Here is a 14,532-nt window from a genome sequence, read left to right as displayed (position 1 = left end):
CAAATTATAATATCTCTACTTTAGAGTTTTATTATACTATTTATATCAAAGCATGCATTCATAAGCTAATGATTTATAAAATATGATACATTTTATTTTAATTAAACTATGTTACATATGTTTATTATCAACAATAATAATTTAAATTAAGTATTTATATATAATATTTCATCTAATTTATTCCCGTGTTATTAATTATGAACATTATATTAGATTTTATTTTTTAAAAACTCGTGTATTAAATTAAATTAAAAGATTTTGTTTCATATGATTTTCAGTCATGCATAGTCACAATTTAAGAGTTATGTTTTCATTATATATGATAGGATAATTTTCTTTTACCTACGACACAAAATTACTTTTTACATTATCTCTCTAAATTATAGGAATATTTATCAACTCTCGCATCATAATATTTTTTTCTACGTGAATCCGTTAGAAACTTCTTTCTCGTTATAATAAAACATATATAAAGTTAATATTTCATAATAGATTATAGTTAGTACTTAGATTTTACTGGTCTCACAAACATTAATAGTAGATTTTAACTAACACTTAAGCTCTATTATACCTCACACATCTCATATAGTAAATTTTGGCTAACATCTTGACTTTATTAGTCACATATCCACACTTTTTATTTTAAAACCTTATGACCATTTATTTTTATTTTTAAAATTTTTCCCTTTTGCTTAACAAACACATAAACTCTCCCATGAGACAAAGTTAAGAGTTTTTCAGACTTATGATTCACCTAATAAACATCCACACTCATTCAACAATATATATTTATAGGTATATTTGTCTAGTAATCACTTTACTACCTCACGGTTAATCTCCTCTAAGCTATATGGATTTCAATATCTTAAATTTTGCTTAACAAGGGTATTGACTCACCAAGCGAGCATGTACTGAAAGCTCTTAACAAAATAATTTGTCCAAAAAGACCAAACTCGTTCAACACCACAACCACTTTGATTTGAATTTCATTTAAATGAATTTTTCTCAACAAGTGATTTACTCACCTAATGATCCAAACCTTAAAAGCCTTATTTACATGACTTGCTTAATTAGTTAAAGTACGTGGGCTTTCTGAATTTTATATTTGATTTTTCACTCAATGAATGGTTGACTCGCCTTAACGAGTGTACAAAATTAAAGAAACTTCACATATATCAGATCATCAAATTGGTCTATCTAAGAAATCTTACTTTTTTCTCATTTTAAAAAAACACTTTCATTTAGTTCAAAAATGTCTTCAAATTGAACAAATTGACTAAATGATATATCAAAAATTTTCAATAACTTTTGTTCGTCACAAAACCATATAATCAATCATTTTTCATTCATCATTCAAAATCCTTATCCATATCTCATAATGAAATATTTCTATCACAAGTAGTACTACTTAAACAACAAAATACATTTTAACATATAATCATTCTAGTTTTAATAAGTATACATTGAATAATTCAAAGAAAAAAATTATAAGTCAACTAATTCTCAATAATCTCATCAAAACTAACTGCATAAAACAAACACAGTATATTTATCAAATTTGTCAACTTTAGTGACCATGTCACCTCTTACTAACAAATTATCTAACTTGAAATAAAAATCACTAACTTCCCTTACTTGGGTAAAACTCTAACTTAACTAAGCTCCTGTAACTTTTGTTGTCAAATGAATTCTTTTGAGTTAGATGCAATCATCTACATATGCAAATTTTCTAAAAATAACTCAAGAAAAGGATAAAAACAAATTCACTTTTACAAAATTATAATTGTACAAAATTCTTATGTTTTATACCGAGACTCTTATGGTATACTACGATCTTCAAAAAGATGTGTAAGCATATCAAAATCCTAAAGACAATATAGTAAAGGAAAATGATAGCTTTTAATTCAATTGGATGAGTTTTTTATTTATAAATTTTATATTTAAATAATAAAATACTCAAACTCAATCTACAAATATCACTTATAATCTTAAATATTTTTTAGGTCCTTATAAATTACAATATTTTTTAGATCATTATCAATGAATTTCTAATTTATTGTTGTTATTGTGTATGATTGTTCTATGAAAAAATATTTTTCTTTTTATCAAACTTTTATATATGTTATATTATTACGTGTTTTTGTATATTTTCATCTATGTAATTATTATTATCAAATTTTATTAATATAATTTACATAATCCATATTCGTTTATAATAGTTGAAAGTTTCACATTAACTATAAATAGGACCAATTTATAATATATAAGTTGATAAATTTTATTTTATAAATCGAATTTTTGGGTTGAATAAAGTTTAGAATATACCTCTTAACGTGATATTAGAATTATGAATCAAAGTGTATCTTGACGAATTTTCCTATTTGTTGGATTTATTGTTATTGTGTATAAATCTTATTTTATAAGTCAGTTTTATGAATTAAGTTAAACTTAAAATTTATTTTTTAAAATATTAACTAGTTGGAAATTACTGAAAAATTTATAAAAAATTATAAAAACAAATAAAATTTTAATAAAAAATAAAAAGGGAGTATTAAAACATAATGAAAACAATAATATATATAATAATAAATTCAATTTATAAGCAGGAACAATACCTAAGATTTGTACGTACAGTGTTATGATAAAATAGACCATTGGATCACAAAGTTACCTTTATTCGTTTGATCTTTCTTTATCAAAAGGAGAAATAGAATAAGAAATGATATACAATAATCCATTCTTAAGAAATGATTTACAATAAATCCTCTTATTGGTTTATGTCATATGTTTACTAATTCTTTTATTGTTCTGTTTATATATGTTAGTCTCTTATTTGTAAAAGTCAGTTCTTAATTAATAAATAATGATCTGGTACTTTAGTATTAAATATTATTTATATATTAGATGCCATCCTTAGTACAAGTTTGATCCACGTAATTTATATAAAATAAGATAATTTTTAAATACGCATTTCCTTATAAAAAGATACAAACATATACTAGGTAGAATTTATTTCTCTTAAATGTACCAAATCATTTAAACCCCTGTAAGTCCATAAAATACTTTCAAATTGTATGTTTTACATTTTGTAATCCTATTATAATTCAAAACTACAAAATCCCATTCATAAAAGCATTTTCTTAAACTCATTACATTTTACTAAAATCTTTTAGATACTGACATTTTTAACCATTTTTGTTCTTATCTTTATCATTAATTATGGTTAGTTTAATCAAAGAAACATGAAAATAACAGTACATATAATTAAGGCAACAAAGTAATATTTTAAATTAAGATAATTGTATTATTTAACTGCGAGTTTTAGATAAATAACGCATTTCCTATTTATACAAATAATACCAATAATTTTTTAACACTGTATTTTTAATAAAAATTATTCTAATTTACTCAATTACTTATAATTTATCTTCTATCGGTTAATATTAATATTATAATTATGAATTATCAAAAGATTATTTATTTTCTAATATATTGCAAACAAGGATTTCACCTCTCAAGGCAAAAAATAAAACATGTTTCATATTTTTAAGAATTATCAGTTAAATATGCAATATTTAATATAATTGTTAATCTTTTATTTTTCTACTTTACACAAATTAAAACTACTATAAATTTTTTTATTAATATTATGTTAATATATATTAAGCTTTGATTTTTCTATTAATAAAAATTAAAAAAAAAAACTCATTATATTTTTAAAAATAACATAAAAATTAGTGTTTAAAATATACTAAAAATAAAACATTTGTAATACTCGTACATAGAAAAAATGATAAATATATTGATTAATTGAATTATATTTTGACTATTTTAATTAACATTTTTATTTTTTGTTAAAAACTTTATATATATATATATATATATATATATATATATATATATATATATATATATATATATATATATATGAGTTTGCTAACATACTTTATTTTTTTTAAGTTGGTATATTTTAGTAAAGTGTATAAAGTTTTAGTAGACAAAAATACCCTCATATACTATGGATTCTAAGTTTTAAGGTCAAGAGTATTTGAATAATTTCAATTCTCGAAACTAAAAAAAACAAGAAACCTAGACCTTTCTGTCATCCCTCCTTCCTCGCAACCTTTTCTCTTTCATCTCTCTCACTCTAACCTTCTCTCTGTCATCCCTATAATAGTCCTAACTGAAAAAAAATAAAAAACATCCACTTAACTCTAATTCACCTTCCTCTATAAAATAATTGATGATGTCGATGTTGATTTTTGATTGGAGGGTTGCGTTATATCTTTTCCCTTCTAAGTGTTATTAAATTTGTAAAATATGTTTACAATAATTTCAAAACTAAAAAAAAAATAAGAAACTCCCACAAAAAGATTTTAGCATCAACCCATAAGAGTTGCAAAATATTTAGTTTCTTAATATCAATTTTGATAAAATCATAAGGAGTAAAAGTTAAACTATGAGTGTGATGGTAACAAATTTATTAACTTGTAAATTTCAATTTGAAATCCAGTGCATTTTGTTTTTCTTAATTTCACTTAAGCAGAAAATGATAGATCAGAATGACAACATCATGTTTATATTGACCAAACAAGTTGGAGATGTGAACTGTTTAAAATAAACTTACATGATGTGATTTACTTTGGAAAGTAATTTTCTGATCAAACTGATAGCTAACAGGTTCATACTAGCTAGTTTACTAATTTCTGGTTGATTTTTATTTAGTCGATATATCAACGCAATTCTTCTTGAAAACTACTCAATATTCTACAATCTGCTCAAATCTAGAAGATGTTTATATTGTTAGAATATTTTTATTTCTTTTACAAAAATAAAATGAAAATATACTTATCAATATGAAACATTCGGAAAGTGGTCTCTTTTCTAAATAGGGGACATAGTCAACCATACCAATTTTCTTTGTTCATAACTCTTCAATGATTTGTTCCTGTTAAATCATTTACTACCATGTGCAGGAACTTCATTTTTTTTTTCACATTTGTTATATGCAGGAAAGTGAAAAATATATTCTGATATATTGTTTTGAGCGAAAAATATATTTTTAGAATTATTTTTAAGAGCTAACTTCATAAATCCATTTTCTAGACAATGAGTTACCCTTACTAGAATCCCTTCCCACATAATAGTTTTTCTCTTCCGGAAAATATTTTCGGACAACTTAATAGTCAAAATATCAAATCTCCCTAAAGATAAACTACTAATTCTAAAATTGAAAAACAAAATTTAATAAGAATTAGAAAGAAAAAGATATGACACAACCCCTCAATCAAAAATCAACATCAATTATTTTATTATTAAAGTGAAAAACAAATGAATGAACAAAAAATTAAGTGAGTGTTTCTGATTTGTTTTCAATTAAAGCTACTATATGAATGACAAAGAGAAGGTTAGAGTGGGAGAGATGAAAAAGAAAGGATAGAGATGAATGAAAGATGAGAGAAAGGTGAATGAGAGTTTGAAGGTTTCTTGTTTATTTTTTTTAGTTTTGAAATCTTGACCTAAAACTTATAATTCATAATATATATATATATATATATATATATATATATGTCAATTATTTAAAAGATATACAAGACAATGATTTCGCATTAGTATAGCAAAAGAATTTAGTAATGACTATTCTTTTATGTTGCATATAATTTTAATGTATTACAATTATTATCCCTAAAAATGTAAACTTTAGAAATAAAATTCCTAAATGTAATATTTCAAAAAAATAGTTTATAATAATTTAATATTATAATATCAAAATTCGTATTTTGAAATAAGTTATAAACTTTAAGTAAAGTATATTATTTAAATAAAAAATATATATTACAATAAATTATAAAATGAAAAAGTAAAAATCCTTGTATGTACTGGATAATAAATAATAAACATATTATTTAAACAAATGGTGTTTTATCTTAATAAATTCCAATATTTTTTATTGCTAGTATTAAACTAAGAATAATTAGAAAAATTGATAGAAAATATCACAAATTTAAAACTAAGATATGTAAGCAAGACTAAGAATAGACATGGTCATATTTGCAAAAATAAACATTTTTTTAGTTAAACTTTATTGAAAATTACAAAATTACAAGTTACCCGTTCATTCCACAATTTTCATTTTCAACAAATTTCAACTAAGTTTTTTTTAGATAAACTGTTCGAAAATTAGAAAAAAGTCTCGTTCGCATTTCTTACTTGTCACTAATATCAGAAAGCTGCCCAAAGAATTAGAAAAAAGTGCCATTCAAAAATCAGAAATAAATAGTCTCTGCAACTTAAACCTAACACTCATGCAAGGCCTTCTTCAGGTAACAAAACCCTGAAAACAGCATAATGATGGTTTAAGCTTTTCTCTCCTTGTAATCTGTGAACACTGCCCAAGGCACCCGCATTAGGATTTGGAAAAGCATAAAATATTCGTCTAATTCTCTGATGGACAAGGGCCATTGCACACCTGACATACAGAGAACAGCAAATTACGGTCAGTATATCAACTACTTTGGAAAAAGTTAGCTATTTGATAAGTAAACTTAATGTAAACAAGGGCGAATCAGAATTAAAGAATTTCTTCTATTCTACGAATCAATAAGGAGAACTCCCTCATGCCATTCACAAAGAAAGGAGAATCAGAATGCTATTGACAGCCTCTTTTCCAGATATTTCACTTCATTGACGGGAAAGCTAGGCCAATTTACACCTCAAAGGAATTCAGCAAATACATACAAATGATTCAAAGTTATAGAACTATCTCGTCTATAAGCTTACATTGCGCATGGTTCCCAAACAAGATATATGTCATAGCCAGTGCATAAGTACGGTCGCGCTGACGGCTGCCCAGAGGGCTGACTGCAAGCATTCAATTTATCATCATCCTCACCCTGAAACACCATAATTGAACACAAATAAAGCTTTTCACAAAATATACTCAACGGCATAATCAACAGATATAATCCAGGGAGATGTCATTGCATATCTATTCTATATTTCCAAATTGCCAATGTTGAATTAATGAATTTGGTGTGAGATGCTTCATTAGGTATGAGCAACTAATCATCACAGGTTTTACCCGGAGCATTATTAGGAAAGTTGTTGCCATGATAATAAACGCACCAAGCAAAGATATGAACAATTAATTATCATGGTTCTACCTTCTTTGCCTTCTGCATAATATATACTCCTAGAAATCGGGCTCAAAAAGACCTAACTATAAAGAACCTAATACGGATCGATTTTCTGCTTAAAAATGCCAAATTAAACATACACCTATCCAAACAGTATTTCAGACTTGATAAAAACCAGGAACACCATGATCTATTAAGGTCACAAGAAAACTCCATAAAGCTTACTAACAGAATAAATTACATAAACTGAAATTAAGAAAATCACACCAGGAGTTTTTAATATCTTTATTGGAATGACGTGGTTAACAAAACAGATGGGTAGCTGCAATTGATTATTAAATTATACACCATCCAGATTCCTTAAATAGACCTAACATCAGGTGTAGGCAAACTTACATTTCCATACACAGTTTTCTGTCTCTTTGCAGGAGAGCTAGTCCAAGAAGCATTCTCACTATCCAATTCCTGATAACTTGCTTCATTGCTCCCCTCGCTGGGAAAAAGGTTTCTGTCCCTGACAGCAGATGATTCTATAGCTACAATGGCAGCATGTCGCAAAGGGTGCCAATAATATGAACCGTGTGAATGAGGCGGTTGCTCAGCCCATTGCCGAGTATATAAACAAGTAGCACCTGCACATGGCTGTTTGAGCCTATTGGAGGAACTGTTTGAATGCAATGGTTCATGGGGATCACATCTACTAGAAATATTGAGATGGGAACAAAATGATTCCGGCTTTCCATTAAAGCTGTCATCTATGCAAGAGTTCCAAGAATAAATCTGATCACATGCACTTGAAATGATTTCCTTAGTTGAAGGATCCACTATCACTGCAGCATTGACTAACTAAAACATATCAAATTTAGTATGCAACAGTTGAATTTGAAATTTACTAGTAGTAGGACCTTTAACCAAAGCTAGCCTTTACTAAGTCAGCAAAGAATAGAGGGACCAAAGACCAAATTCAAAATAACTCTAGCTATTACACATCAAGTGAAAACTAATCAGGACAAAAGCATCATTTCTTGTTGACAAATTGTTTGAAAAAGAAAAATTTTGCACACTTACCAAGCCGTTAGATTTTGCTAACTCAACAGCCGATTGCATAAACTTCAAAACTGATTGTGAGTCCTCCTCGCTAAATCCAGTAATGCCATCAATGTTGCTGTAGTTGATTACAGATGTCAAAGCCAACATGCAAAGACAACTACTACCATAAAAGAGAAGGTTTTTTTTCTCATCCAGTGAGATTATTGACTAAATAGGAACCCGATAGAATGTTGAGACTCGAGATATGCAACCCATTTTATCAACAAGATTTCACTCCCCCCTCCCCAAAACAAACAGCATGTGTTGATGTGTTTGGTAGGAGTTTGATGATTATCATAATTTTTCCCGTATCCAACAAATATAACACTAGAATATCTCAATGCACCAAAGGGTTCTAAAAATCCAGCATACTTCCTCCAAAATCTAAACAGTCCAAAATTTCAAAAACCCTGTTTTGGCCTTTCACAGTCAATACATAAACACCCCAGTTTTTACCCATAATATATACATCAGATACTATAACTACAAGAAATATGAATAAAATGCAAAAATGTCTAGGTTATGTACGAAAACTAAAAGTAAAAATTACAGAGTGGATGTTATAAACACAAGGATGCTTGTGTCACTTTATAGTTTTCACCTAGGAAGAGCCGTTAATTATAACTAATGTATACTGAACCAATTATATATAATTGGTAACGTGTGGAGTTCAGAGATGTTGAAAGTCTCACATCGACTAGAGATAAGGCCAAATTATAATATATAAGTGAGGTGCAAACCTCACCCTACAAGTCGGTTTTGTGGGAATGAGTTAGGCTTAAAAACTCACCTTCTAATATGGTATCAGAGCCATAGTTGGAGTCTATCCTAGCGAGTTCTAAGTGGGCATTCTATTCTTCTATTCCACCTGCTATCGGGTCGTTATTGGACCACCCAATTTCGACTATCACGCACGAGATGTCTATACCTCGGCGTGAAGGGGGTGTGTTGGAAGTCTCACATCGACTAGAGATAAGGCCAAATTATAATATATAAGTGAGGTACAAACCTCACCCTACAAGTCGGTTTTGTGGGAATGAGTTAGGCTTAAAAACTCACTTTCTAATAAGAGATATAAATATTAATTGATTGGGTGTTTCCGTCAAGGTTAAATTCCTTTTAAAAACCACTTGTGCACGTGCATTTACTGCCTAACAACATAGAACCAAACATACGAGTATCTGAGCCTCTTGCAAATCAGCTCATCAAGTTGAAGAATGTTTTCCATGGAATTTTCATTTAACAAGGATCACCAAGTTCTCCGGATAAAAGATTCCACATATATACTACTTGACTTGCATACTCTCAAACTAAACCTAAAAGTTTGTGAATTTCTACAAGAAAGCAATGCCATTGCAAACAGTATAAATAAGCAAATAAATAAAGGGATAGTGAAACAAAACTTACTAGGTCCTTGGGTGATATGATGTTGGCCAAAATTTGCATTGTTCTTGCCACTCTTCTTTTGATGTTGCAACATATTTGCAGACCTATGTTAATCACATTCAAATTTAATGCACACAAGAACTTATGCAAACACAATAAGACCAAAATTTCTAGAATTCTAACCAGAATAAACCCTATTTTCAATAATCTTAGTCTTCATTAATAGTGGACCCTCAAATGATGGCCATTTAACTGATACAGTCCTAGATATCTGTATACGTCACTTGATCAACATAGAAAACTAAACTCCACTCGCAAATAGACCAATGATTTCCAGCACTAAGGTTCTGTTATGTCTTTTAAGCGTAATCATTTACCCTATGTTTTTGTTTTGCCCTATGGTAAAAGTCATTTTGAAAAAATTGATTTGTTATTGGCTATGAATTATAATATTCCATTAGTGAGTTCAGAATTGGTTGTTTGGTTGGAAACGTAAAATTAATTTTAGGGTGCAGATAATAATTTTTGGGTAACACCACATCCAGCACCAAAATTTGATACTGACTGATGGAAAAGTTAAAAATTTTCAGTTCACCCAAAACCAATTCTGCTCCCCCCGGAAATAAATTTGAAAGCTAACAAAAAACTAAATAGAATTTGGAAGCTAACAAAAATCTATTCTAATCACAGCAACCCAATTCTTATAAACATTGCGGATAAAACAAACAGGTACTTAGTGAGCTTTAGAAGACAAAAAAATGTTGGTGTTGTAAGATTATAATTCAATAATAAATGCAGAACCGTGAGTGAACATATGGAATTATTTCACATAAAAGCTACTGTACAATTACAACAATCAAACCAAAACAAGACAAAACTTTTCATGATTGTTTATATTATCTATCAATATAAAGATATAAATAGATATGATAAGTTCATCCTATGTATTTCATCTTATATTTTCCTGAGGCCAAACCATAATATATGAATGCATTAACTAGAGAACAAAGAAACACCAAAACAAACAAAGACCCACTTTTGTGATAAAAGGACTCAACTGATAGGAACTAATCAACTCCTGAAGATGGGGTGGCATACTATCCAGCTGATCGTTGCTTTCAGAGGCCAAGCACAAGATCACCAATAGCTGTATTTCTCCTGTCAAACATTCCCCATGTCAAACTATCCAACTGAGCAACTAAGTTCTACCTCCTAAGGGCACATGTATGTATCTTCTTGTTGCTAAAGCAGTTTGTATGAGTTTTTCTTTTTAAGAATATTTTTTAATAACTATAAAATTTATAAAATATAAGTGTTTTAAAAACAATCCAAAAAAAATACTTTAATATTTTTTCTATAAAGCAGAATTCATAACTTCAGAAGGAAACTATAAATCAAAAAATTATATTTTAAGCTGAAGCAAAAGCAACATTCTAAGTTTACACTTTCTTAAAAAAGAAAAAAAGGAAAAGACAACTTTTCCTTGCACATAATGTTGTTGGAAAGGGGGAATCAGAGTTTCTACAATGATATCCATTCACCTCCTTCAAGAACTTTCTTTTGAATTCGTTTCACATGACGGAGATCATCGAGCGGTGCTATCTGATTCAAACGCCTAACAAGAAATTCAAGTAACTTCCATTTATCAGCACACTAGACTGAAGTAAAGACATCAAGATTTCGGTGGGGAGCTAACCTCACAATTTGGTTGGCATGCTTAGGGTTGATGGCAGAAGCAAAAACACTCTCTGTACAGAAACAAACAAAATGACTGTTTCAATTCAGTGAATTCCAAAAAAAAAAAAAATCCAACTGATGGGTTTTGATAAAGTGACCAGTGGGTTGGTGGTGAAGGTCATACGGCAGCTTGTCCGGGATGTGAACAATCAAGCAGTTATTCATCATTCTCTGCCCTTGTTCTGCTTCCCCTGGAACGTAAAGCTGAATGGAGTTAACAGGTAGGTTGGATCACCATAGGTTGTCAAAATTCAGTCCACATAGGGTTGGCTCACCATTGTAGCAAGCCCATATATATTCAACATGGTTAAGTCACCACATATGATTGGTTTAACAAGTTGACTCCCATAATCAAAGAAAAGAATACAAAAAGTTAACTAATAAAAGTACAAATAATAGAACACATTAGTGCACAAAATATAAAACCAATCAATCTTTAACCATCAATATTATGCTAGAAATTTGACAAATTGAATATTTAAATTATGGTAAGGTCTGAAGGAAATGAAATCAGCACAAAAAGTAGTTTGGTGTCATAAGTATGAAGAAAGAAATGAAAGACAGAATAATGGAAATTTCCCGTAGACTAGCAGACTAGACGATTATACTGTGCAACTTTGACAAAGTTTACTAAAATGAACAAAGTTGATGTAGTAAAAATGCTCATTGAACTGCATAGACATAGTGTCATTTTCAATAATCTTTCTTTATGATTATAATATAATTATCAAACTCGCATGTTAACTCGTAAGCTAGAGCTTACGTTCCCAAACCCATTGCCCGAGTTGACTCGGAAGAAACATCGTTTTTGAAGCAGGGTCGGAGGCTCTGTGCGAACTCGGTGAGCTCGGCCAAAACTCGCGAGCATGCAATCGAGTTGGCGAGTCCGGAGGGGTTTTCTTTTTAACTCAAAATGACGGCATTGATCGTCGTTTCTTGTGCGAAAAAAAGAAACTCACTGCGATTAGGTTCGTTCTTCTCCTCCACCTCGCGGATTAGAGTTCGCTGTTCTAGTCTCTATTGGCTGCGCCGAGTCATTCTCCTCTCCGATAATGCCAAACTCAATGAGGCCCTTAAACAGTTGAAGTTCCATTTGAACCGGGCCCAGGACTTAATGACGCAACAGGCGAATAAAAGGAGGAGGGAGGTGGATATTAAGGTGGACGACTGTGTATCTGAAGATTAGGCCACATAGACAATCTTCATGCCAGTTCGATTGCACCCAAAACTCTCAGCCCGTTACTTTGGACCGTTCCAAGTGTTGCAGCAAGTGGGGAACGTGGCTTATAGACTCAAGCTGCCAGAATCAACAAGCATTATAGAAGAGTTGGTTCTTGACAAAGTACCAAAGCTTCTACAGTTCTACCAAGTGGCCAGGAATTAAACCTTGCCACTTGCAATCACCACTCCCCAAAATTAAAGTAATTTGAGTAAATTGAATTTATGCATTGTCTACAACTCAAAAGTGGTATTATCTTGCTTGTAGGGTGCGTTAGATATAAAACCATCCATGACCTTCCACCTAAGAGAGCTTATCTGCTAGGAGCAGTGATTCTTGACAATCTTGTTTGGGTGAATGCAAATGCTATGAAGTGGAACAGAACAGACACTAAGTGCTCCCTACGACGTATTTCTCCTTTACTTATTGTTCTCCTCAAAAATAGGAAAACAAGTAAGATTTATGGAAAGTATTCTAAATAATTTTTTATGACATTTCAAATGACAAGCATCCATAAAACAGAAAAAAAGTTGTAATATAAATAATTCAATCCATTCCATTTAATTGCATCGCACAACCTCATTTTTTTCCCTAAGATAGGGAATGAAATATTTGCAAAGAAGTAGGAGATTCACTTAATAAATAGAAAACAATATAAACTAAACTGAGGTGGTTTGATCATAAGAGTAAAAGAACAACAAATTCCAACGAGAAAAGTAAATCCAATTGAAGATAACTTAATTAAAAGGGGTAAAGAAAATCCAAAGAAGACTCTACAACGGTTTTACTTCGAAACACATCGAGCATGCAAAGCCTTAACAATACCAAAACTCAATTCTTAACCACGAAATTCGGAGGAATGTTATATTAACTTCATAACATATGTTGGGGAAAATGAAACCACGGTATAATTATTAAATACATACCTAAGCCAGCATTTCCAGCAGATGAAGGAGTCCCTGAAGCCGCAGAATTTCTTTCAAGAGCAGTGGCACCGCCGAACAAAATCAGCCTAGGACCAATGTTCCCCGGCGTCCCATCCTCTCCGACCGCCGCCGCCGCCGTCAACGTATGGCCGCACCTCGGCCCCGGACCGTCCTCTTTCTTCTCCAAAATTGCATTCACCACAGTATAAGTTGGCGCAAGCCTCGGCCCACCGGACGGACTCTGCAGCACCGCAGCAGGCGCCGGAGATCCGCCTCCAGACGACGGAGGCTCCTCTAGCTGCTCCCCCTCCGTCTCAGCCGACGGCGGAGCATCGGCGGCGTGGTTCTGCACAGCCGGATCGTGATCGGTCTCCGGCACCATCGAGGAATCGACATCCATTGCTTCAACCCTAAGATTCGAGCAATTTCAAAAGATCGGAGCTAAAATTCCGGCGAAATCAAATTTCGAACAAATATTTGAATTCGCTACGCAGAATCCGAACGCCTCAAACGAACTCTAGGTTTTCTCTCTCTTTTGTGCGTTGAAAGTTGAAACTCAGAAAATAAACGAAAAGAAGCGGTCGACTCACACTATCGAAACCATTCTCCTTGATTTTGTATATAATATTTTATTGTTAAATATAGTTTTTAATTGATTGTTTGAGGAAAAAAAAAAAAAGGTGTGAAATGATTTTTTCCTTGCGGAATTACTAAGACCCACGAAATAAATAACCTGATCTTTGATAAATTAGTACTATGAAGTGTTTACAACTTTTACAATAATTGAAAACAACAGTAAATTTGTTTTATTAAATACGACCTTTCCATACAAAGAACTAAGACTAGAAAGTTCTTAAAAAAGTTCTAATTCAAATTATAATATCTCTACTTTAGAGTTTTATTATACTATTTATATAAAAGCTCATAAGCTAATGATTTATAAAATATTTAAACTATCTTATGTAACATTCCATAATCTCATACTTCATAGTTGATATATATCTGTATATGTTTTAAACTCAGATTTCAACTACAAAAT

General features: G+C 30.6%; 1 protein-coding gene across 2 annotated transcripts; it reads right to left on the bottom strand.

Annotated features, from left to right (window-relative positions):
• Positions 1–6,143: 6,143 nt before the first annotated feature.
• Positions 6,144–14,095, bottom strand: EMB2820 (Cytidine/deoxycytidylate deaminase family protein). Of its 2 annotated transcripts, XM_047323610.2 has the most exons (10): positions 13,494–14,093; positions 11,447–11,539; positions 11,308–11,359; positions 11,153–11,226; positions 10,648–10,769; positions 9,633–9,715; positions 8,205–8,301; positions 7,533–7,982; positions 6,781–6,893; positions 6,144–6,469 (listed from the first exon to the last, which is right to left on the bottom strand). In XM_047323610.2, exons 1-10 carry the CDS (start codon positions 13,891–13,893, stop codon positions 6,304–6,306), a joined length of 1,650 nt encoding a protein of 549 aa, XP_047179566.1. In that variant the 5' UTR covers positions 13,894–14,093; the 3' UTR covers positions 6,144–6,303. The 2 variants fall into 2 exon arrangements, with proteins under 2 accessions (XP_047179566.1, XP_087948876.1); XM_088092750.1 differs by lacking the exons at positions 11,153–11,226; positions 11,308–11,359; positions 11,447–11,539 and having other exon boundaries at positions 13,494–14,095.
• Between the last annotated feature and the right edge of the window lie 437 nt (positions 14,096–14,532).

Source organism: Vigna umbellata, chromosome 6 (genome assembly GCF_029865625.1).
Source record: "Vigna umbellata cultivar VRB3 chromosome 6, Vumbellata_1.0, whole genome shotgun sequence".
NCBI lineage: Eukaryota > Viridiplantae > Streptophyta > Magnoliopsida > Fabales > Fabaceae > Vigna > Vigna umbellata.
Note: the sequence above shows the minus strand (reverse complement) of the source record. Positions and strands in the feature narration are given on the sequence as shown.

Bases quoted from the DNA above. Each gene is read 5' to 3' on its own strand.
- EMB2820 (XM_047323610.2), bottom strand. From the start codon at position 13,893: ATGGATGTCGATTCCTCGATGGTGCCGGAGACCGATCACGATCCGGCT. The intron at 10,770-11,152 runs GTGAATGGATAT...AATGTTTGACAG, and splicing joins AAAGAAAGTTCTTGAAGGAG to GAGAAATACAGCTATTGGTG. The intron at 6,894-7,532 runs GTAAGTTTGCCT...ATGGTGTTTCAG, and splicing joins AGAAAACTGTGTATGGAAAT to GGTGAGGATGATGATAAATT.